This window comes from Microtus oregoni, unplaced genomic scaffold (genome assembly GCF_018167655.1).
Source record: "Microtus oregoni isolate MIOR12 unplaced genomic scaffold, Mior012 000037F_ref0000500, whole genome shotgun sequence".
Classification (NCBI taxonomy): domain Eukaryota; kingdom Metazoa; phylum Chordata; class Mammalia; order Rodentia; family Cricetidae; genus Microtus; species Microtus oregoni.
In genome coordinates, this window is record NW_024543096.1 from 15,314,791 (window position 1) to 15,341,336 (window position 26,546).

The 26,546-nt window shown below is 42.2% G+C and overlaps 1 protein-coding gene across 1 annotated transcript in view; it reads right to left on the bottom strand.

Annotated features, from left to right (window-relative positions):
• Window positions 1–26,546, bottom strand: part of Itgb6 (integrin subunit beta 6) — an 80,459-nt gene that overhangs the window by 45,611 nt on the left and 8,302 nt on the right. The window contains exons 6-8 of the mRNA XM_041631554.1: window positions 15,150–15,315; window positions 13,719–13,880; window positions 10,591–10,686 (exon numbers count right to left, since the gene is read on the bottom strand). Coding sequence (XP_041487488.1) covers window positions 10,591–10,686; window positions 13,719–13,880; window positions 15,150–15,315 — 424 coding nt within the window. The remainder of the gene's footprint in view (window positions 1–10,590; window positions 10,687–13,718; window positions 13,881–15,149; window positions 15,316–26,546) is intronic.

Below are 26,546 nucleotides of genomic sequence, written 5' to 3' on the forward strand. Positions count from 1 at the left end.
TATCAGTGAATGCAGGGCTCTTGGTATTATGCAAAAGTTTACCCTCTGGCTCTGCTGTGTTACCAGGACACCCAAGATTCCAAGCAGAACATGTAATTGTTTCTGGCAAAAGGGTGGCATGACTGTCTGTCTCCGGGTTGCATGATATCTGCATTGCCTTCGGGCTTTCCATTGTCAGCATTCCGCAGGCAGGCAGGCAGGCAGGCAGGATGGGAGTGTGCTAATTAGATCAGGTGCTTGATCTTGAAGTCTGTACCAGCAATGACTAGGTAGTCGGCCTCGGAACTTTTGAGCACTACCTGTCTTTCTCCCAGGCTGCCCAGAATGTAATTATCTTGTCAGCCCAAAGCCATAGCACACCGCTGAACAGAGTGCTCAGAAGCAGCCGCCGTGATAAGAAAAAAACGAATGGACCACGGTGCAAACTGTTAGGAGACAAACAGGCATCGGGAAGGGAGACTCTGAGAACAAAGGGGCTGTGTGGAGTATTTGTTACCGAGGATGCTTCGTAGCTCCTCTTAATGAGATTAGTGGCCTGCTCTCAGAGACAGAGGACACACCTTGGCTACAGAATGCACGTCCTGAGTCCCTAAGCTTTAGAAGGCCATTTGAAAATGGAAAGGGAGATGAGTTTCCGTGACAGCCCGTGTGCTCTGCAAACCAATGGGCAGGCAATAAAACTCTGAAGGATGACTGGAAGGAAGGTTATTCGGGGAACGAGAAGATAGCCAAGCAGAGTGTGAGCAAGGACTGCGCAGAGCCAGGAGCCCCCACGCTTCAAGTGATGTAGATGGTTCACCGCATCAGCATCTCTCTGGAGCCTGTCAGAGATGCTGAGGCGTGGACATAGGAGGCATCCTGGATCAGAATCCATATTCGTAAGGCGCAGAATGGATGATTAGACAGAGGAGATGCAGACACCAAGCCTAGTGTCTGCATCCAGAGATGTCAGTTTAATCAGGTCAGGATGCTGCCAGGGCATTGAATATGTCTTTTAAAAGCTGTCTAGGCAATTCTACTAAGCACCAATGATTGAGAACCATGGGTAAAAAATAGTCTGTGACTTGGAAAATAAGGACATTATATTTTTAAGACATAGATCCCTAAGTCATATGTAGTATTCAACCTGTCCAATACTTCTGACATCTCTGCCACAAAGGTGGAATTTCCTGAGTGTCTCCATGAACCTGCTTCCAATGTCTCTCACCCTCTCTATCTCCTTCCACTTCAAGTCACTCCGAGCTGACTGACTTTGAACATTTTTATTCTGTTTCCTCATATATTCTGAGTTTGGGTTGTTTACTGCCCTAGGGCCTTTGCATGCATCTCCTGTTGATGCTTTCTCAACCTTCTGGTTGCTGTCTCAATATCTCTTGGATGGAACCCTCTCTGAAGAGCCTCTCCAATGAAGAACTCAGATTTCTCCTTTAATTATTCTGTATTGCTGGACACTATTCCTTTCCATTCCTTCAACAGCACATTTAAAAGTCATTCTTGGCTATTTATTAGTGGATTATTATTATTATTATTATTATTATTATAGCCATATGCCCATGGGGACAGAGAGAATCTGCATTTATTACCTACTCCTTCAGTGGCTAGATCTGCTCTTGGTAAGTATAAAGCACATAAAATCTTGAATGAATGAATGAATGAATGAGCAAACTAAGACCTATGGACAACTATTGACCTGTGTCTTAGGGTTTCTACCATGACCATGGCAACTCTTATAAAGGAAAACATTTAATTAGGACTGGATTACAGTGTCAGCATGCAGGTAGACATGGTGCTGGTGAAGGAGCTGAGTGTTCTACATTTTGATCCACAGGCAAGAGGAAGTAAATTGTCACCCTTGGCATGACTTAAGTGTATATGAGACCTCAAAGTCCACCTCCACAGAGACACACTTCTTCCAACAAGACCACACCTAATCCAACAAGGTCACACAGCCTAATAGTGCCATTCCCTATGGACCAAGCATTCAAGCTCCTGAGAGTCTTTGGGGGCCATACTTATTCAAACCACCATAACTTGTCACAATCTTTTATCATAACACACACCTATGAATCTTCACACAGTATGGTCGAGTTGTGTGCTTATGACTTACAAGGCTTAGATGACTATCTGATTCTTATTAATAGGCTTCCAGAGGAAATAGAGCCTGCTGATTAGTTAAAGCCTCAATCTTAGATGTCTCCTACAGGCTCCTATTTTGAACTCTTGTTCCATAGTTGTTGGTGCTATTTGGTGGGGGATATGGAACCTTTAAGATATCAGGGTAGGTGGAGCAGTTGGCTGCCTGAAACAAGCCATTAGGGAGGGGCCTCTGAAGGTGGTAGCCAGCTTCAGGTTTCTGCCTCATCTTGCTTCCTGGTCTTCTGTGATGTGAACGCTCTTTCTACAAGCTTCCACCATATGGGACTCTTCCATGCCTTCCCCACCATGGTGGGCTGAGATCTTTGACACTGGCAGCCAGAATGACTGTCTTTCTGTCACTTGTTTTCTCAGGACTTGCCCTCACAGTGATACAAAGCAACACTTGTGTGTCGTTAGAACACGGAACATTGTTTTAATATAAGAGTATCATCAGTATTGCAAGGGACATATTTTTACTAAAAATATTTATTTGAAATTCAATCTTAACTAGAATTATATATCTTGTGGGCAAAAAGCTGTTGTTAATCCTATGAAATAAGTGTTCCAGATCCTGAAATAATGAATAAAGTATGCCCAAACTATTCAAACTCAACAGTTCTCATTTTTTTTCTAGATTTTCTGTTTACTTTCTGAAGATTCAATATTGCAAGAGCAACAAATATTCAACTATTATAACTAATAGAAACCCTTTATAGTACATTATAGGTTCTCTCTGACAACTGTGCATAAGATTAAAATATATAATACTCCCAAGCTTTGTGTCCGGTGGGCCATCAGTTTAATTTGCCCCCTTGGGTTGATGCTCTAGTGAGCATTTAAAAGCCAGTGCAAAGTGGAAAAAGCTTAGTTACACTTAGACTACTCCATAAGGTCGTCAAGACAGGCAGGCAAGCTCCTCATGTGCACTGTTGGGATTTAGCCATCCCAATAGTGATACACACATGGTAGCCATTACAACCATAGGAGCACCCAGAGAAAGCAGAAGGAGGGCAGCTCCACATCGTTACTGGTGTGCACAGACAGTGGCGTTCTCAGCGAAGGGATGCAGTGAGTGAAATGAAAATAGATATTACATATAGTGAGTTTGGTTTATGAAAGTTAAAATATGGCCATGCAAAACCAAAACGAAACCCAAACAAAACAAAAAACAAAGCGTAAGACTATGTGAAAAATTAAATCTGGAGGGGAAATGACTTACCCACATAGTTCTGGGGCTAACGCTGAGAGGGAACAATTATTATTTTATCTTATTTCTTTTTGGAAATTCTGAGCACTGACCTGTATTAACACTAGTGAGTGTTCTACCTCTGGGCTTCATCTAAGCCCTCTTTTTATTTTATATTTTGAGGAATGCGCTTAAAAGTTGCTGAGGCTGGCCTTGAACTTGTGATCTTCCCCCATGCCGCTACCTCTAACTGAAGTAGTATTACAGAGCTGTGCCAGCAGGTGAGGCTCAGTTTGTTTTTAGTTTACAGCAGAGAACCTATAAATATAAAGGCTCAGGGTGTTACAGGACAACCTTGATTTCCATCTAATGTTATTCTTGCTAATAAAAGTGATTAATGAATAACTACATAGCATTTAATTCTTATGCCTTTCTAAGATGATAAATATATAAACTTGTTTAAAAACGTGAACATACTTAATATGTATAGTATGATAGCAATTATGTTAAAATATGCAAAGACATGCAAAGAAAGGGGAAGGAAGACTTATTCTAAAATGTCAACAGTGGTTAGCTCTGTCTGAGGGGTTGGTTTATGCGTGATCCTTATTTTCAATTTCTGTTTTCTCATCACCTCACTGCCTCCCTCCCTTTTGTACGAATGTCGCATTAATTTTGTAGCTAGGAATGGAGTCGCTCTGCTTTGTGTTGGCTTTCACTCGTTCATACCGCGTTGCCAGCAAGAGAGTCTCCAGTACAGTAGCAACAGGACAAACTCGGTAACTTTGAAGACCCTGTTTCCTTGGGACCCAGGGGCCTCCCTTGGAGCTGTGCTGGATCCATGATGGAGAATATAAGAGTAGGGATGGGTACAGCAACAGCATCCATGGTGCCGGATAGTGGCACATGGCTTAGTGCTCTCAGTTACAGAAAAGCGTGGATAGAGTCAATTGACACTACCAGCATCTGCCTGGATTAGCCTCAGACACAGACTGCTGAGCACAGCAAGGTCAGTGTGCTTAATGCCTCAGCACTGAAACATGAATTAAAACCCTAAAATGCATACCTTACATGTGTTTCACCACAATATGAGACTACAACAAAAATACGCCCCCCCCCGCCCCTGCCAATGCAGGTCATTAGAATTCCTCTTTTCCCAAGATCAATCATTCGCTGTTAAATCTTGTCGGTTATTGAGCTCAGTTCTTCAGAAGAAAGCGGTAGAAATCGCATGCACACAATGCCATTAATATAGAATCAGTTGCGGATGTGTCTGTATTTTAGTAGCATACAAACACGTGTACGGGTGATGAACACTGAGTTCAGGATCCTGCTCACCTTGCGGAAAGGAAGAGGGAGGACTGAGATGGGGTGTCAGTCAGAGGGCAATTGCACGCTAGATGTTTTCCTTCTTCAAATGAGCCAACGTGGTGGCATCATTAGATGGGGGAAACTTACCAGTGGGTATGCCACTGTTCAATGTATGCCCTGCTTTTCTGTGTGCTTAAGTTGTGTGCACTTACTAACTCTATAGGCTTTGTAGACCCCCCTTGCCCCATTGCTTCTTTTTATTGGAAGCAGAGATAATGAGTATCTTAGATGGGGTTTAGATGGCAGTGCAATACATTGTGCTGGTTACATAGCATCTTTCTACCACAAGGAAGAAGTGGGGGGGGGGGTGCTCCTTCACCTAAATTAGCAACAGCAGTAAAGAATTGCCCAGCCTTGAAGGACTGTCATTTAAAGAGTTCCTCGGCTGGTCCCCCTGTCTGGCTCTGCTCCACTCTCAGACTCTGTGCCTTTACAGAGACATTAAAGCTGACGTTGGAAGGGACGTTTGGCTGGTGCTCTAGTGTTCAGGAGTCGCTGTGGTCTGCCACTGTCATAGCCTGGGTTCAGGGCTCAGCTGTGACTTTTTCCCAGTGGTTAAGGCTATAGACTCTGGTTATCTGGGTCTGTCTTCTGTCAACTTATTTTGCTAGTTTCGGGTCCGTGGTGACACATGGAGATTAGATGATAAAATAAATGTAAAGCACAGTCTCCTGGGGCCGCTTATTGCTCTCTCCATTAACATGGTTATTGCTGCAGGCATCTCCAGGCCTCAGTTTTTACCCACGCAAAAAAAAAGGTTAGGTATTGCGCTTTGCTGTTGTTGGCATCGAAACCAGTTCATGATTGTCAACTAATGGGCTACTTCTTCTAACAAAGGTGATGAACAGATAAAAAAAGCCACTGATTGACAGAAGAAATTCTGACGCATTAGCAAAATTCTACCCCACCCTTCTCCCTTGGGTCTCTACAGTGCTCTCACCATTACTTTTTTTGATTAATAACAGATTTAAAAATTTGTTAGTGATGCTTGAGACTTCTTGAGGCAGACACTGCACTTTATTCTTGTGGTCATAAACTCTGACCTGGTTCCTAGGAGATATTTGATGAATGAATGAATGTGTGACTATGTAGTGCGTGGCATCATTGCCCAGTGATACAATGCTCAGTAGACATTCTAGGTGTTATGCAAATGCTCAAACATTTAGACTGTATAGTGGCAAGATCTCCTATATGAGAAGACCTAGTAGGGGATCTCATGAAGACTCTACTTAAGACCTGCATCTTCCTTTTCTCCTATGTTTATGTTGTGGAGTACAAGCCTTTAGATTCTTTAAAAGCCCTATGAGTTAGCTAACAGTGACTGCTGGTGGTTGGGATTTACTAGTTAGTCTTATTTGGTAGATGCCCAGTAATCTGGGGACACGAGTTTTCTTTCCAAAGCCTCCCTCTCTGAGTGATGCTTCAGCTAATGAGGAAAGTGTAGGCAGCTGGCTCTCCTCGGGCTTTCTTCCCAGAGACCATCAATTAAGGAGAAATAAAAAATCTTCCCCATTATCCTTGAATCAAGAGCAATTTATTAACTCCATGGCAATGCCACATAATCGTGAAATTGCTTTTTATCCCAGACAATTTTATTTGCATTAAAAATCCCAAGTTTGGAATATCCAATTATAGCATGAGATTGAGAGGACAGGGAATAACTTCTTAGAGTGGGCCCTAACATCAGCCACGGTGCAGCTAGTGAACCTTGTTATCTGTGTGTGGATCATCAGAACGCGTGGCCAGCTCCAGCACTGGTCATCGCCTGTTAAAAATGGAGGCCATTAGGCGTAATCTTTTTATTTTACAAATACTGAGGCCTGAGAGATCAAGGGATTTCCACTGAACTGAAATGGTTTTGATCTTTTCCACCGAGATCAGTAGAAAACAAAACAATCGAACCAACTAACGAACAGCAAGGAGGTCCAATTTCTATTTAATCTCCCTCTAGTTCACCTTACCTCCTAACCTCTCTCGCTACAGTGAATCGCCAAAGGGAGAAGGGGATAAAGAAAACTGGGGTGACTGATTCCTGAAACACGGATGCGTATGGACAGGATGTTATTTCCATGAGGTGAGAAAGAGCACGAGGCTTACAGTGTGTTACCACTGCTTGTCAGACTTGCTGTTTGATCTCATGTGTGCCTGTGGATAATCGCTCAGGGGTTTCCTACTGGCCCAGTGGGAAGGGACGCATGGAACTGCTCCAGCAGGTCTGCCCTGAGACAGATGGCATGGCTCTGCTTTCCTTTCTGGTGCCATCTGGGTCCAGGATGGAAGGCAGAAGACGGGGACAGCTTGGGTGGCAGAGCATCCTGTCAATGGTTAGGTGCCCTCTACTTGCCCTACGTGCTCAGACAGCCTCCGCCTTCACATGCATCTGTCACATCAAACTCCAAGTCCTGAAGAACATTTGACTCAATTTTAGAAAACAAAAAAGAGAGATGCTTCTACTGTATTTTTATATTTATTTAACAACGTCGTGGAGGCTTGGCCTAAACAAGAAGATGTGTAAGATACATTCTCTTCAAAGATCTAGTAGCCGAGAGCTGCTTGTCTCTAGGGAAAGGGTCTTCCGAATGCATAAGAGCCTAATCTACCTGTTACTCTGTCCTAGTGACCACAGGGCACCAGTTAGGGTGACCATAACAGTGGCTGACCTGGAGACATGTGCTGCAGATGGACTCATTGTAGTACCATCTTGCTGCCAACACTAGCTCCTGTAACTGCCATCGCTGCTGCGTTTCCATGCAGTGCATCCTTCTTGCTAGGTGTAGACATTTGGAAAACATATAGGTGATGTGGGATGTTCTTCTGTAAATGTTTGCTTTAATTGGCTAATGAATAAAGCTGTTTAAAGCCAGACTGGAAATCTGACCAGAGATAGAGAGAGAGAATAGGCGGACTCAGGCGGACGCCATGTAGCTGCCGAAGGAGAAGACGCCAGAAACTTAACCAGTAAGCCAGAGCCTTGTGATGATACACAGATTAATAGAAATGGGTTAATTTAAGATGTAAGAGCAAGCTAGGAATACACCTAAGCTCTTGGCCAAACAGTGCTGTAATTAAGATAGTTTCTGTGTGATTATTCGGGTCTGGGTGGCCAGGAAAGAAACGAGCAGTGTTTGTCTGCATATAGATATTGTTAAGCCTTGCAAATAATAGGAGGTGATTAATAACATGATTCGATAATATAGTAAAACTACTGATTTAATTGCTTTATCTCAGTATCTCACTAGGAAGGAAGGACACCGCAAATTAAGCAGTTGGACTTTAATTTACTGATACTATCGTAATGTAAATTTAGTGAGCATTTAAAAACAACAGACCGAGGTGTAAACTTTTTTTCTTTATTCTTTATTTTTAGCTTGGGTAATCAAATCTTCATTTTAAATGGTACTTTGTACTAGGATATAATATACTACCTAATGCTCAGCCGATTATCTATCATTATCTTTTGGACCCTGTAATTGGACAAACAAGAAACTATTCATAATAATAAGTTTGTTCCTAATTGTCTGTTTGCCGGAGTCTGGGGTGCACACTGCAGTCGTCCGGAGCTGAAAGGAAACTGCTTACGGAATCCCTTCCATTGTCTGTTCAGATCCTTATGACAGGGCCCAGCAGTCCCCCACACCTGGGCAGGCCAGAGCATCCTACCCAGCTGGTTGAAACAACAGTCATTTTTCCTGAATTACATGAGTGGGCAACATAAATCTTTCTTGCTGCAAGACAGAGCCGCCATTGAACCTCACCCATCCCTTGCCGGCTGTGCAGGCACGGAACTCTCCTTATTATATAATTCAGGCAAATAATTTACCTTCTGGAATTTCCATTAGATCTCACTACTTAATTTATCCCACTGCTGGCTTATTGCTCAAGGATTCTTTGGTGCTTTTGTTCTTTATTTCACAGCTACCCCACACATCATACTGCTCTGGCCTCCAGCACACAAAAGGCGTGTTCTAAGAGGTTTAAATGGAAAAGCAACACAGGCCATTACTGGTCTATTTTCTGTTTTCATTATCAATAAAACAAGAGATCAGCATTTCCACGCTATGCGAAGCCTTCAGGGAAGTATGTGTGGCTGTCATTATCTTTAGACCAAGCTGCCTCCTGGCCCCCTAATGCAGATGGCATGATGGGCCATCAGAAGGAAAACAGAGCAAGGAGACACCCGTCAGGGCAGATTGCTGACCTGGCTGCTGGGCTGTGGCTCCCTGAAAATGTTCCTTCGAATTTAGTGGCGCCCGGATGGCAGAGACCACAGATCATGACAGGACATAAATTCTCCTCATAATGAGATTAGTAGGCAGACAAAATAAATGTCCTGCTGTTATATTAGAGGCAGGCTATAACTGGTGTTTTCCTTGGAAATGATCGTTTCTTTTGCAACAGGGGAACCATGTGCAACTAACCTGAATGTAGCAGATTCTGTTTTGCCACATAGTTATTTTTCATCCTCCTCTGTCTTCTTAATAGTGGTTTGGGGGAGGCGTCTAAACGAGCTGTGGTTCTTAAAGACTATTACCAACGTGAATTATGGGAGTCTATGTTCATGACCATCAATCGTGTTCCCCAGACTCCCTTCTGCAAGTAAGTTCTGGGCAGCTACCCCTCCAGCTTCTAAACTACAGCCCCGCTGGGGAGGAGGCGCTGCGACCCCTGGGGTCCTCTCCCTTCAGTCTTCAGGATCAAAGGCACGGTCGACCCACTATTGTGCTGAGGTAATTTAAAAATATATCTTTACTGCAACCCTACGACTGAAAACCAGTGGAAACCGGTATCACATACTAAGCTGCCTTCAAAAAAAAAAAAAAAAAAGTCCAGATCAGGTGACTCGAGAAACAAAAGCCTTGAGGATGGAGCCTGATAGCAATGGACTTCCTTAGTAAAGGCTCTCTCTCCTGGAGTACAATACCCTCCTCTCATGAAAAACGCAAGATAGCATCTCCTCCTGGACTCTTTCCATAGAATCTGATGCAAGTTCATGGACTGCACCATTCTGAGTAGCGAGTACATTTAATCAAAGCCTTCTGGGGGGAAAAAAAATTGGAGTATCCCCTGCAAACTCACCAGGTGAAGAGGCCCTTTCAAGAGGAGTGGGAAATCGGAGTCTGAACTCAGGAGTATCTGAGCAGCCCTTTTGCATAGAAAGCACGGTCTAACGGCTGCATTTCTCCGCCGTTCCGCCTTTTCTATGAAACTGCATTTTTCCAGGAGGCCCCTGGCTGTTATCACCGTTCGCAGCATTTTGACACCTTGTTTTTCTTAGGTTGTAAAGAGACCACAGAACTCTTAAGTTTGCACAGGCGCTTTACAGTTTATATGGTGGCTAGCAAGCATCGTGAAAATCTAATGAAAGACTCCCCTTTCCACACTGGTGCCTCTCCAACACCTGAACTGTAAACACAACTACATTTGGGGTTGGGGTTGGGGTTGGGAGTGGGTAGGGATTATTTTTTGACCCAAATTAAGAACTGATTTTCTTTCAACTTTCTGTTGGAGTCTTTCCATGTTTGCAAATATTTAGTCAGTGCCCTCACACTCTTAATAATGTCCCTGTTCTTGCTTAACTCCTTTTCAGAGGAAATGCTTGTTTTAATGGCACTAAAGTGACTCCACCTGCGCTCATTGATACTCCCTTCTCCCCTACCCTTTTCACCTCCAACCTTTTTATTGTTCTACTATGTGTGCCCCAACTTTCTGCTGGCCCTCCACAGCTTGTTACCCAAAATTCCAACAGCAGATGAAGGAGCCTTGCCAAGCTCTCAGTTTGCTTGGTATGTGTTAATGATTATCCAAGAGCCCTTCCAGGGGTGAGTCACAGAGTTAACCTCCTCGTTTCATGACGCACACATCTCCTTGAGGGGATTTCTCCCAGCATATTCGCTTACCTCATACAAGTGGACTTGTTCCTGGGTTACAGCGAAGATCAGGAGCACGTTGTTTTGTACCAGCTTATCAATGAGTTGACCGATTGTTGGATATTCCTAAAATTGATACACAGATTTCAAATACCATCTTAACCCACAGAAGGCGCAGTTTTAAAATGTTCCTTCCACAGTTGAGAAGGTCGATATTCACAGGTAATTTATCTGTCATGCTAAGGAAACACTCCTTATTGCTGATATTTGTTCACTTAGCTCGGGAACTGTCCTGAGTCTTGCAAGCTCAGTCCTAAGAACGGAGCCTGGCAGTGTGCTAAGCAGTCTCCCCTAAGCAGACCCCTGGGGATTTATTTCAAGACTTCTAATGTGTCACATTATCTCCGCCAAGAGCCCCCAGCAGCAGGTAGGGATGTTAGACTAGGGGGCGGGGTGGGGAGTCTGTGATGTATGATGTAGATGGCGAGGGGCTCTTGTAACTCTGACGGGAGTTAGATGAGGCGACCTGAAGGTTGAGGAAGGGATGGAAGCTGAAGAATACACTATAACTCCTGTGGCTGTTTGATTTGAGACAGGCCCACACTGGTTCTCGGGGTTGGTTTTATTGCCTTTGCAATGCTGTAAATTGGTGGTATGGGATCTGCTACTCTTTTCTCTCTCTCTCGTTTTTTTTCCCCAGCACTAATGAAAACACTTGGTCCTTCTGGTGTGGCAACGTTCATTCTCAAGTGAGGTGGATAATTTTAGAAACAAAAGAAGTTGTTCCATTACCAAATTTACAGAAGAATTTACTTCCCAAGTTTAGAAAACGTGAAACACATCAGCCTCCCCATGATTCCAAAAGCAGATATTCACAAAGAGGACGCTTAAAGGAGCAACCAGAGGCAGATCAAACTAGGACTATAAATTATTGGCTGCAGCCCATCAAATGGAGGAGCCCTGAGAACGAAGCCTCCTGTTCACTGAGATGGTGTGTTCTCCCATCCTCAGGACTGCCAGAGTCTTTCTGTCTGGCCTATCGTTAGAAACAAGGTTCAATTGGAGCAAAGGTATTCCTTTCTCTAAATTACCCAGAGAACCTTCCCAACTGTGCTGTGACTCAGGCTGGGAATGCCGGGTTTTTTTTTTGTCATATTTGGATTTTTACTTTCCATATTTTTCATTATCTATCTATCTATCTATCTATCTATCTATCTATCTATCTATCATTTATTTATCTTTATGTCTGTGTGAGGATATCAGATCCCCTGGAGTTACAGACAGCTGTGAGCTGTCATATGGGTGCTGGGACTTGAACCTGGGTCCTTTGGAAGAGCAGTCAGTGCTCTTAACCACTGCGCCGTCTCTCCAGTCCCACTTTCAGATTTTTATTAACAGAAATAACAGATAATGGAATTGTTCCTGGGTCTGACAGGTTTAGTGTCATTTGCTTTTCAGTTGCCCAAACTCCAAGCATGATTTACTCTAAAGCTGAAGGACCTTCCACACGGGTACTCCACAGCTCCATGGGTACACACCTTTCTGCTGCTTCATGTGGAGGCTGGATCACACCATGCAGCCCACATAGGATGCTGCTTTATGTTAATGAGATCTGTTGCATGAGTGCTTATAATTCTATAGAAAACTCAAGGCCAGAAGCAGGTTCTGTTTGGTGGCCCTGGGAATCTAGCTGTGCTTTCAGCAAACAAAAATAGCCAAAGGACTCGGAGGGATGGAAAATGGCCCATGGCATCTGTACTCATGCAGAAATTTACTCAAAATAATGAGATAAACATTTATTAAATGAGAAAGTCGTGTGAGGTGATGCATATTGTTTGGTTCTATGATTTTCGGTTTTTAAGAGTTCTTTTATGGGACAGTTGACAAATTCATGATAAAAGGACCCGTTTACTGGAACCCTATTGAGTTAAAGGCAAACTTTGACAATAATCATTGAGATTCTCAAATGGAAAGATTAAGATTAGAGACCATGTGTGTGTGTGGGGGAATAAAACTGTTCAAAGATGGGGTAAAATCTAGGTTGAAGTTCAGAATTTGGTTAAAGAATGAAATGGTCTAAATTTGTTACCCAGTAGAGTTTGCATAGAATAGCTTTTTTTTAAAATTGACATTGCATTCCAGGTTTCCCCCTTCTCCTTCCTATGTGTTCTATAAATCATTATTTGAAGGGTCCTTTGGCCTTTCTGAACCATGCTACCTAGTGCGTTGAATTTGCACAGAAGGACTTTCCCAGAGTGATGCTTCTTCCTTCATCTCATACATCCATCAGCACCCACTGTGACGTAGGCACTGAGCCCAGGAAACAAAGATAACAAACCATCCCAGGCTCTGAGGAAGGCACCGTGAGAAAGACAGCGTAAGCGAACCCATTGCCATATGGAGATGTGCGTGAAGACAGACATCATGAATAGGGTGAAATAAGAAGTGACTGCTTTGGGACCCAGAGGAGGTCTAAGAAGGCTCACTGGGTCGGAAAGGGCAATGTAGTTTCCCCAGTACAGGACATAACATTTACAGGTCCAGTAGCTACATGGTCTGTTCTTCAAAACAGCAGTGAGACAGAGTCCTGTTGAAGATTAGATGAGACCATTGGGGCAAAGACCTCTGAAATTTTTTATCTCATTTGACAATGGCCGGGTTTTTCTTTATTTTAAATGTTGCCAGCATTTTTCAAGAACAAAAAATGAGCTAAGTGTTATTAAACACAAACCAAACCCCACTTGATTCGCTGTCCAAAGAGAGCACCATGGTTGCGGCACAACCGAGAGATAACGATGCTCAGAAAGCCCTCTACGGTACTGGTCTGACCTGGACCACTTTGACTTGGAATAGAGAGCTATCTGCTGCTTTTGCTGGCCTCGGGATCTCTCTGAAGCTAGAGAGGTTCTAGGCTCACCTGTGACCTAGCAGATTTAAACTCTCAACACAGACCCACCACCTACCTAGCAGAGGTCCCGTGAACTCTGTGTGGAACCTGCATACAGGTGCGGTAGAAAAGAGTGATGTCTATCCCCTAAGGTAGAAAATAGACACCACGTTCACCAAGTAAGTGAGTCATTACACATGGTTTCACGGCGGTTGCTGTCGTGTGGGTCTACTTGTGGCTCTGAAAGCTGAAGACAGTGAGGGTTACATACCAAGACTGTTGACATGGAGTATTCATTCCTGTGGTCCAAGTGACAGAGCCCATCGTTGGGAATGACAATGCCGGCTAGCTTGCTGTCCATTCCAAAATGAGAATCAGCATCACTCACAAAGACCAGGAGGTGGAGTGAGTCGTTGCGCCAGCCAATCTTTTCCTAGAGCGAGAAGGACGCCATAGGGTGTATGGAGATGGTCAGGCCTGAATTGAGGATGGTGTGGCTTCTCACAGTACGTGGATAGCCCATCCTAGCCTTTCTATCTACAGTGAATTTGAGGCTTAGTAAAGGGATGAAATCCCATAGCATTTGCTTTTTCCTAAACAACTTTCAGGTTTCCTTGCATCACATAAATTAGTTCCACTACCAGTGATGCTGGGTTCATCTTGGCTTCTAGTAAATGATCTTTATTGCTCAGCTCTCGATTCGCCAGACAGATAATGAGAGGAGGTAGTGGAAAAGGTTGCAGTCATTCTAAATTCAAGCTAAATGCAATGAAAACTGGTTATAAAGTAAGCCTGTTTCATTATGATGTCACCCAACATTTAGGTATTGTATTTCTAACGATGTCACCTGAGAATTATACATCTAACACAAGCATAAGAACTGCTGATTAAAGATGTCCCCAGGGTCCTACTAGTGGAGATTGTCTGCAATCTGTGTCTTAGCAGCGATCTAATATTAGTCTAGGAAGCCTTTGGGCAAAACCTCCTCCTGGCTCTTCTAACCTGCCTTATCCTTTCCTTCCTCCTTTAACTCCTGACCCTTCTGCCTTCTAGAAGCTTCCACCCTGGACATTTCCTGGGATTGCCCACTACAGACTAATGTCTAGACAGGGTGATTATTCTCAAAGAGTTAAGGAGGACCTGGGTCCTGACAGGGCTGCATAGATAACGTGACTTCTGATCCTGACTTTATTACTTCAAAACAACAGATTTTATCTTGAACTATGTACTGCAACTCTGCCTCTCAAAACCAAGGGTCGGGTAGCTCATTAGTAGTATTAGTATAGAGCTTGCCTAGCACGAACAAGGCCCACATCATGAGAAAGGTAAAATACAATAGTTGTGCTGTATACTGAGTCAGACATTTCAAATTTGTTTGTTAATATTCTGCCCTTAATTTTTTCCTAGTATAGTTGATTAAAAAATAACTAATCTGTTCTTTGAACCAAAATTTCCTTTGATTATTTGATTATTATTATTTGATTATTCAAATATCACACACATAAAACATTCTCCCCCTTCAACATGACTAAATTAAATGCTGAATGGAAGTTTCACATTTTAAGAAAAGGATCAAATGAAGAAGTACGGTGATCAAAGGAAAGACAGTTAGCTAAGCTTCCCAAAGCAGATTGGCTAATAAGAGATGAAATTTATGTTAATAGGGCAGAGCACTGACCCCACCCCTGCCCCCCCCACTTACCTTACACACAGCAGCCTGCATAATTGCATCAAATCCACCTTCGGGTGTGTCAATATTAGCAGAAATCTTCTGTTTTCTCACAATTTCATTGAATCGCTCAGCATCATCAGTCAACGGTAAAATGTGCTTGAATCCAAACGTAGGTAAACAGAAGTAGGGAATACTACTGCAGAAGGAATATGGAAAAATATTCTTTAGTGTGGTCCAGGGCAGTTAGTAGACCTGATATCCTGAGAACATTTCCTTAAGGAATGATTGCTTTTGTAAAGGGCCTCACTGTATGACTTGACAGTGAATCTTCCATTTGAAGTTGCCATCTTCCCCATGTAGACTCTATAGGCTAAAGCACATTTGAAGCCTGCTGTGTATCGTAGGCAGGCTCCAACGGGACTGCTGATGATCCTGTCATCAGATCCTTGTTCCGGGGTGTGTAATTACTTCCTTCTACTGACTACAAACCAAAATCTATCTGATAAGTTAAGTTTACCTGATGACAACCACTTTGCGTTGCTTTGTGGTCAGATATCTTAACTTGTTATCAAGCGTGAGTCAACCCCAAGCGACAGAGAGAGGAGCTTGTCTCCTTTCTCCTCTACTCTCAATCCTGTCTGCCGAGGACCCAGAGCCCACAGCAAAACTCTTGGTTTTTGTCTTAGATTTTCCATTGCTGTGATAAAACACAAGATAAAAGCAACTTGGGAAGGAAAGGGTTTGTTCCACCTTACAGCTTGTAGTCTATCAACCAGGGAAGTCAAGACAGGAACTCAAGGCAGGAGCCTTAGGCAGGATCTGATGTAGAGGCAGTAGGGGCAGTAGGGGAGTGCCACTTGCTAGTTTGATCCTCGGGATTTGTTCGGACTGCTTTCTTAAAGCACCCAGGACCACCAGCTTAGGGGTGGCACCCCATGCAGTGAGCAGGGCCCTCTAGTGTCAATCATTAAGTAAGAAAATGCACCCCACGGCTTGCCCACAGGCCAACCAGATGGAGGCTTTTCTCACTTGGAGATTTCTCTTCTGAAATGACTCTAGTTTGTGTCAAGTTGACTTAAAGCTAGGAAACAATATTTCCAATACATCATGGCCCACCTGCCTGGGAGCAAACCTATGGTTGAAATGTCATGGTAGTGTGAAGCCTGCATCAAAGTCAATGGGAAGAGCTGACTGGGGATTCAGTTATACTTGTGGTTCAGAAGCCAGTTACTAGCAATGCACAAAACTCTGGGGAAGTTACTCAAGCCTTCTTAGCTTTGGGCTTTTCCTTTTAAAAAATGGAGCCAATCACGTAGACCCAAGGTAAGTCTTTGGACCATTAGAGCTACAGGATCACCTGTAGAAATGAACCATCTAGGACACTACTTCTGATCTTCAGTTGAAATGATAGTGACAGGTTTAGCAATATGTGTTGTATCAAGTCTTCCAGATGCAAGCTAAGGTCTACTATCCCTTCGTATAGAAGAAAAAGAGATAGCAAGAAGGAGCCCCAGCGAGAGTGGGGTACACTCTCTTAGACAATGGGGTGATCGCTGTAGAGCACACTCAGTTCCCTGGCCTTGGTCCTGCAGCTCCATCAGCACACCTGGCTTCCATTAGCCACACATACTACCTGAGGTCGACTTTGATTTTCGTTTTTTTTAGATTTGGTGGTTTTTTTTTTTTAATTTACCTACTTCACCGTGGACTTGCTTAAGTGGATCCAAACCATTGAGTCAGTGTGTGTGTGTGTGTGTGTGTGTGTGTGTGTGTGTGTGTATGTGTGTGACTTTGTTAGGGATAGGGTCTTACAAAGTAACCCACGTTGGCTGGGTTTGAACTCCCCAATGAGCTTACGCATGTTTTGCACATGTGATCCTTCTGAGTCAGCCTCTTAGGTGACTGAATAACCCAGCATTTGGATCATTTTCTCATTCACAGATGTGAACAGCGAGAGCAAAGAAGTCAATTTCCTTATGCAAATTCCCAGTTGAGGACAAGCAAGGCCAAGCTCTGCTTCTCTTTTAGTCCCAGCACTCACAATATACACAAACAAATGACCTTTAGTAGTCTATTTAGTGACTCCTGGTTCATTTTTCATTTCTTTAGTACTTTTCATTGATGACTTCACTAACACTGAAACGCTGTCCTAAGTGCAGCAAGGATGAGGTGGATTTGTATAGAAATAAACTTTCTTCAGACATTAATTATAGTCCAATGGTAATCAATCAATAATATCGATTAGATTGGATACCCTTAAACTGAGATGCACATAAAATAAAGGTGTTTATTGGTCAGTTAGCTAAAGCAAAGGCTCACAGGAATCCACTTCCTTTTGGAACAATCTTTAACATATTGTAGGTCTAACAGTGCCATACATGATGAGAACCGGCAAGGTTACAGAACTGGCCGGGGATCTCATGGGGACAAAAATGTTGATGTCCATGAAGATGGTCATCTTTTTCTTAGTAGACATGCATAGGAAACAGTTCAGTCTCTGTGTTCCCAAGCCTAAGAATAGGACAGTTTGAGAAGCCTACCCATGACTGGCACAACTCAGATATCTTGAGATATCCATCACCAGAAAAGATGTTTCTGGTCCCAGAAAGTCCCTCCTGCCCTTTGTTCCACTTCCTCAGCCAAAGGGAGTTTTTAGAATCTGTCTGCCAGTGGGCCAGGAAGCATGAAGTGCATTGATTGGATATAGTCTATACTTGCCTCTGTGTTCCTGAGCTTATCTAACTATTCTTTATCAATAAACAATCAGGAGTCAGATATCAGGGTAAGAACCTGAATAATCAGAGAAGTTGTGGAGAAGCCACCAGTGACCTCTTATCTCTTCCCTTCCTCCATTCAAAGAGGCTGAGATCTTTTCTTAGTCCTTCCTTACTACTTCCTGCCTCCTATCTGTCCTCAGTCTTCCAAAACCTCTATGGTTAATTTTGGTCAGCTAGTGGCTAGCTCCATCCACCCTCTGACTCGAAGCAAACATTATTGTCAGAATAGCAATTAAAATATCACACAACAGTGTTCTCTGCTCTCCTGACGTACAAGGTTTGTCTATGACTTCAGCCGTGTGGAGACACCTGGTCTAATTGGCCCAGGAGCAAATGTAAATTTCCAGGCCACATTTTCTATGTCCTTTCTGATTCACGGTGTTTATTTTTAACTCTCAGTTTGCAATTCTCTTCTCTTAGTAGTGTGCGTCAGGTTTCTTTGAAACTGATGTGATGACCACACATGGAATCTCCCTGGCAGGTAGAAGCTAAGCCATTCAGAATGATGCACTGTGAAAAGGCAGTGCCGTTTCCTACAGAGATCTCTTCACACAGATGAGCACACACCCGAGGACAGATAATAGATTTGATTAGTGATAACGTTAGAGTCATGCTCTCTTTTATAAAAGTAATATAAACGTGAAGGTTCACCGAAGAAAACTTGTGTTTATGCAAACATATCAGGAAGGGAATAAGAATGAATTTCAATGGCTATGGGCTGTCTCTTTTGGTTTAATCACCTAACTGCTGAAATTCATTTTAAAAAATCTGGTGGCATCTTATGCATTTCTTAATTGCATCAATGGGTTATATCAAGTAGCAGTGTCTTATCTTAGTAAGTGCAGCTTATGGTATTTGAGCTATGACATCACATTTCTCAGACTGGGCTTCCACCATTAAAGTGGTGGAAACCTCTCTGGTTTCTCTGACTAGGTGACTCACCTACACTTATGTATGAATTACTGGCTTGCTTCTTTATAGTTTGAAGTAATGTTCTGTTATATAGAAACATGTTTTTTTCCAAAGTTTGTCTACTAAAAATAAAGTTTGGGTACACCATGAATGCTGCCTACTGGATATGATATGGCCATCGAAGTCATGAACACACAGCAGCTCTGGCTGCCTGCACAAGACCTGCCCAAAGTAATACGACATGGAAGGAGAAGGCTGATAGCTGAGAAGATGAAGGGGCCGCAGGACTAAGGGAAGGGGTTAAAGAGGGTCCTGGGGTAAATATGGTTCCAACTCATTATGTGCATGTATAAAATTGTCAAAATAACAAAAATGAACAATTGAGTAAAGTGGCCATGCTCTTTCAGTAACTAAATAATAGAGCCCTCCATTTATGTTCCCATTTATAAGTTATGCCATCCCTTTGCTAGAAAGAATTTCTTTGAAGGGGGTTTGCTGGGTTGCCCTTGACCCATATTAACAAACTCCTTCCCATTAGTTTCTGATGGCAGTGTTTGAGGCCATAGCCGTTTCACAACAGAAATGGGAAAAAGTAAGAGAATTGATTGGCTAGAAATGTCATCTGAACATTACTTTTCATTTCCTTTAATGACCAGGACTCAGCAGGTGTCTGTCTTTATTGGCACTTTATTTTTAGCCCCCTTTCAATCGGCAGACCTCTATCCATCGTATATTCTTGTACTGGCTATTTTTATTGTAATTTTGTGTGCTCTCTGAACAATACTAGTCTCTTACCTCTGTCTTTTAATTTTATATTTTAGATGTGAACCTTAAAACTTATATATATATTTACTTAAATGGAGAAGTATTTAAAGCACGATGCAAGGAAGAAGTCAAATGTTTAAAAATGATCCCCATTTTTGCTAGGTGTCCTCCTTGCTCCCACAGTGTCTGGAGAAGCTGTGGGGCAGTAGACGTACACTCAGTTTAGAAGAGACGTACTAAGCAGTTATCTAACCTTAGGCAGGTCACGCAGCACTCCTGGGCCTCAGAGTCCTTGCCTAGTTCCCAAAGTTGTGAAGATTATATGACACGGGAAATGGATAGCTCTATTGGGCTTAGCATCTTCCCTGAGACCTAACTATTCTTAGAAAGTCTGAATCCTTTATTTGGGGCTATTGGTTTGCATCATACTGGGGTCATCTTTTGGAACAAAAGAACTGGAAACTGACTTTAATATGAGAAATTTACACCTTTGCTGCTCAGAGTGTCTCCTCTTATTGGAGACTCTGATACGGAGATAGTTTTGTGTGTGTGTGTGTGTGTGTGTGTGTGTGTGTGTGCTGTACACATGTGGAGACCAGAGGTAGACTTTTGTGTCTTTGTCAATCATTCTCCAGATTATTTTTTATTTTATTTTTGTGTGTGACAGGATCTCTCCTTTAACCTGCAGCCCACCAGCTTGCCTAGCCTGGCTGACTAGGGACCTCTAGAGATCGTCCCATCTCCAGCTCCCAAACACTGGCATCCCAGGTGCACACTGCAGCCGTCTCCCTAGTGAACCAATTATAATAATTATTTTATGAGCACTCTATGACTTTGGGAAATGAGTGAAAATTTAATATTATCCATTCAGCTGGTTAAAGGGCAGGGGACATGCAGGGAAAGGAGGTGGGTCACGGCTGAGAAATTGGAGTCAGAGATCTGCCTCTACTGAGTGGCACTTTAGGATTCTACTTTCTCAGCTTCAGAACTAAAGGAAGAGGCTCTTCTCACCAAGGAACAATTCTGAGGTCCTAGACAACAATGGATTTGCATTTCCATTGCAGGATAATTATGAAACACAAAGCAAACAGGCACTCCTTACCTTTTGTTCATTTTTAAAATAAGTAAGTACTGATAAAATGAGACTATACTTACATATACCGAACATTATCTTTTTCTGTCAGGAATTGGAAATGACTTCCATTTCCTTCTTTTTGTCTGTCTTTTTTTCTTGCACACAACTGTCTTATCTTTGCAGGAAGAATCTATATGCTGTGTACTAATAGTACAGAAAATCCCCTTAAGCATTTTATAGCTGCCATTTTCTTTTTACCTTGCAATGTTTCACTGCCAGTAGGAGAGCAATGGAGGGGCTGGGGCCTCCACCATGTTGAGGCACTCGCGCCAGGCTCTACTCAGTGTCCTGATAGAATAAATTCTCAAGAAGCGCTAGACTGAGTAAAAGGAAATGGTAGTTTCACTTGATTGTCCCTGAGGACAGTCAACTATTATCAATCATCAACGGTATTAGTGGCGGGGCATTTCTGAATACATGGTTTTTCTTCAACACATGGAGAGTTTGCATAGAGCCCATGAAATACAGAGAGGAAGCATTTGCATGAGCCAGCTGACTTGGCCCTTTTTCCTGGAGCATCGTTTTCACTGAAGGAATGATTGACAGCTAAACCTGAGTTAGTCCACTATGAATATCTGACAGACATGTTCTTAAAAATGAACAAAGCAATACTGTCATTTCCAAGAAAGTAAATGCTGGCGTTTGCTGTCAGTAGCAAAATTCAAGGAAACTAGAATATTTGAATTGAAGGAATTGCTCATTTGCTCCCTGAGAGATTGACAACACCCCCAACGTTTTCTGGTGCTTCAAGACATGCGTGATGAGGTTGGTGGTGATATTAACAAGCAAGCCTTTTGATATCATGGGTTCTGGAGGATGCGCAAACTCAGTGAACTCCAAATGACCAAAGTATCACATTGCAAACTCACAAGTGGTGGGAGTCACCCATGTGCAGTCAGACCAATGAACTGCAATGCAGCAGAACAGGAGGGGTTCGTTGACACTACTTTAGATTCTACATGGGGAACTGTCACCTAGTATAATCTGGGAGCAGACAAGTGGACACAGCCATTGGACATAGCTATCAGGTGAGATTCTCCTTTGACAAATACATTTCCATGTGAGGTTTGACTTTCATTGAGGAATTCTATCAAAAACATTGCAATAGATTAAAGGGAAAATTGGATGTGATAATCCAGTTGCCTTCAATTAAACCAGCTGCTTTAGAAATTTGCAAAAAAAAAGTAGACTATTATCACTCTATTTGATAACAAAAGACTTGCTGATTTCTGTTTTGTTTTGAAAATGTAGTTATTGCTCTTTAAAACATGTTATAATAATATGCATTATTTCTTATTGTAAGTATTAAACCAACAAATCAATGCTTATTTGTTCTATTATATTCTGATAAAGTAACTATTAATATATATAACCCACATAAACTGAGGCTCTCTTGGAGGTATATCATCACCATCATCATCACCACCATCATCATCATTTTAGTCAGAATCTCTCTCTGTAGGTCAGTTTGACCTGTCACTTGGGATCCTCTTGGCTCAGCCAACTGAGGACTGGGATTAGCAGCTTACAATACCAAACATGGGTGAGATATTATCTTTTTATTATTGGTGTTTATGTGTGGTGCTTGTATTATGTATGTCATGAGTGAGGTCAGAGAACAATTTTCAGGAGTCTATTCTCGCCTACCATAGGATCCAGGGTTTGAGCTTGGGTCATCAGGTTCCCATGGCAAATACTTTTGGCTGTTGAGCTATCCTCATTGCCCAAGAAGTGTTATTTTTAAGAGAGAAAAGGAGTCCTGGGATTTGAAAGTTTGAAGACCACTAGAAGGAAATAACTAGAGACGAGGAAGTGAATTAATGAGGGAAAGGAAACTGATGCTTATTTTGAATGTCCGTTGTTCTGAGCTCAATCTCTTGATTACTCTAGCATCACTATCATCCCCGTATATGGATTAAGAGACTAAATGCAAAGGCTGTTGCGTGTTGCAGAACCCTTTCAGGCTCTTTTCCTCTTACCTTTCATTGTCTTCTTACTTAATAACATTTTATTCTATATTAGAAGGTTGAGTTTGATTAATAAACGTATGTGTTCATCTTGTGCACACACGTGGGATGCTAGCTGGACAGAGGAACTTAGAGAGCTCGAGATATAAGGGAAAGGAAAACGGTGTTGCAGGTTTTTTTTTTTTAAGTACTTTTGGTTTACAATCTGAATGATGGAGGAAGGTCATTGGCTAATAAAGGAACTGCCTTGGCCCATTTTATTGGTTAGAAGATAGGTGGGAGGAGTAAACAGAACAGAACGCTGGGAGGAAGAGGAAGTGAGGTCAGACTCCACAGCTCTCCTCTCGGGAGCAGACGCCTGAGAGAGATGCCATGCTCCCAGCTCCCAGGCAGATGTACTCGATGAAGCTCCGACCCAGGATGGACATAGGCTAGAGTCTTCCCGGTAAGACCGGTGCTCACAGATTATTAGAGATGGGTTGATCGGGATATCAGAATTAGCCAGTAAGGGCTAGAGCTAAAGGGCCAAGCAGTGATTAAATGAATACAGTTTGTGTGTTGTTATTTCGGGCATAAGCCGAGCAGGAGGCTGGGGTGCTGGGGACACAGCCCCGCCGCCTCTATTTACAACATCTGAATGATAAATTTTGCTAGGAATAAATAAAGAAGCAGCGTTAGCCAGCAAGATACATTGAGTCTTTCAGGAGAGCAAATGCACAGTCTTCTTTCAGGTCCCTACTAACTACACCCTGTGTAGTAGTCTGGTTTCCTCTGATCATGGTTTATGGTTACGAATAGCACCTGGTATTTATTGAGAATTTAGCAAGGTTAAGCCAGTGCTTCCATTCATGATCTGACCTAATCCTTACAAGCACTCTGTGTAATTAGAACTATTACTCTTGATTTACTGAAAAAAAAAAACATGATTTGAGAGGAGAAATGATCCAGCTAAGGCCTTGTTAGGAGTGATTCTATGAGCCAAGACTATGCGGAGTTGACTCTGGAACTCATGTTGTCTTCCAAGGTGTCTGTCCACTAAAGAATTTCAGTTTCTTGTGGAATGGGTCCAGATCCCCGGTTCCCAGGAATTTCGACACTTAGCATACTGCTCCAGGCTCTGTAATTTTTTTTAAATGAACGCAAGACTACTTGAATGTAATCCAAGCATGGTTTCTCACACCAATTATCTCAGTATTTGGGCTAATGTGTGATGGTTGTTTTAACTTCAAGGCCAGTTGAGCTCCATGGCAAGTTCAGAGCCAGCCTCGGCTACAACATGAGACCCTGACTCAAACAAAGCAAAACAAAACAAAACAAAAATAATGTTGAAATCAAATGTATGCATAAAACTAAATAAAAAGCCAAACTACTTTGATGTTTCTAGAAGCTTCTTTAAAGATTCTGTTTCATTGCTAGTTCAAAGTGTTGCATACCAATTTTTAACTGAATAGTCTAACTTTGTTAGTTTCAATTGTATCTCTGAGAACATTCTACACTCATTGTTTCCCTATTGTACGTCAAATTGCTACATCTTATCTGGCTCAAGACAGGCAGACTGAAACAGAAGTAGGTGGTACTGATGGAACCGCCCTCCATTCGGCTGGACTGAAGCTTGTTGCAGGAAGATATGTGATACACCAAATAATTACATACAAGCTTCAGGCAGGTACAGAGCTCTTCGTCTACCAGAGAAACAGCCAGAAGCAGAGGGGAGGCTGTCATATCAGACAAAATGTTTTCAGTAACACATGTATTAATTTACTTCTACAGATGGATCGAAAACAGTGGCCACGCCTCACTACTTATTGCCTGGCAATTTTAATGTGCATTTGAGTCATTATCTCTCTTCCTAGACATCTCCACTTCTTGTGTTACAGGTATCGCTAGAAGCCACCTAGTGTCCATCTATCCAGGAACAGAGGAACCCCCACTTTTAGGGCAGGAATGGGCTTCCTTTCAACTATCTTTGTTATGTAAATAGATGTAGAATTTGGGGTAAAATTTCTGACCAACATTTTTAAATTGGGAAAACAAAATTCAGCATTCATTTATAACAAAGAGGAGAAATGTTTCAAAGCGGGAACAGGAGGGCCCTTTCTTGCCTTGTAATGAAACTAAAAACATCACTAGCTGACAGCATATTCAACGGTGAGCCTGAAGCTCTCCTCCAGAGCTCATTGACATGGCAAGGGCCATGTCACCACGTCATGTCCTCCCTCACCACGTCAGTTAAAAATTGTGTTGGTGGGCCTAGATAAACTGATCCTAGCAAACACAGTAAGGCAGGAGAAGGTAAACAGAGGAGTGGGCACTGAAGAAGACATTGTCCCTCACAGATGATGTGACTGTGTTTAGAATATCAGAAGATGTCTACAAAGGCAGAAAAGAATTAATGAGAGAAAATCTATAAAGGTTTCAGGAAGAAAATGAATATCCAAAATATGTAAATTACTTTTGAAAACTAGGATTTTACAAACCTCAAACAACCGATAATATGAAGAAAGACAGGAGAAAGTGAGATTTTTTTTGTTTGGTTTTGTTTTGGTTTTACATTGGAAACAGTGAAGTGGGCCTCAGAAACATTCAACAAGAATCAAAGAAGCAGAGATCCATGTCATGTGACATGACCAGAAGGCTCAAGAGGTTTAAGATCTATGGTTTTGTTACAGTCTCTTTCAAAACCTCAGCATATATTTTTGGAGACATTGATAAGCTGATTCTAAAATCTATGTGGAAATGCAAAGGATCCAGGAACATCAAAAAAGGACCACGCTGGAGGACCCCCGTTCCTGATTTCTCTTCTGACAAAGCTGCTGTAAGCAAGACGGAGGCGTGTGTTGTTCCATGACCCAGAGACAAGGGATCAGTGAAAGAGAAATGAAGGTCTATATTCAGACTCCTACATACAGCCAACCGATTCCTCACAAAGACGCCAAGCTAATCCAGTGTGGAAAGTCTTGCTTCACAAATAGTTTTGGAATAACCAATCCCATGCAGAAACAAAAGATGAATCTCAATGTTTCTCATTCTCAAGATAAAAATTCATTTGGTTGTGATCACAGTTCTAAACAGAAGACCTTTAATCTTAAAGTTTCTACAAGAAAATATGGAAGAAATTTTTTACTACCTTAGAAACTTAGGCCAAAGTTTCTCAGAACAAAAAATACGAACTACAAACTTGATATGCTGATCATCAAAACTAAAAATATATATACTTTTACTAAAATAAAATACAAACTACAATCTGGTAAGAAAATCTGAGAAATATATTGGACAAAGAACTTGTATCCAAAATGCAGGATACAAGGGGCAGGAGAGGGGCTGGAGAGATGGCTCAGTGGTTAAGAACACTGACTGCTCTTCCAGAAGTCCTCAATTTCCAGCAACCACATGATGGCTCACAACCATCCATAATGAGATTTGGTGCACTTATTATTATTAAGAGCATTTATTGCTCTTGCAGAGGACCCAGGTTCAGTTACCATCATCCACATAGTGAGTGGCTCAGAACCATCTGTAACTCCAGTTCCAGGGATTCTGACTCCCCCTTCTGGACTCTGAGGGCACTGCACACACATAAAGCACAGACGTACAAACCACTCATACACATAAGATAATTTAAAAAGCCCGTAGAAAACAATGTTAATAAGAAAACCAAAAAATTTAAAAATAGTTAAAATATTTGAGAAGGTATTTCCCAAAATATGACATTAGGACAAATAAACACACGAAAAGATGTTCAATATCACTCATCAATAAACACAAATTATTAGATAGCATTGCAAACTCACCAGAATGCCTAATTTAAAGGACTAATTTTTTCGTGAAAACTTAGTCATTCTAATGCTACTAACTCCATTATTCACTAAGG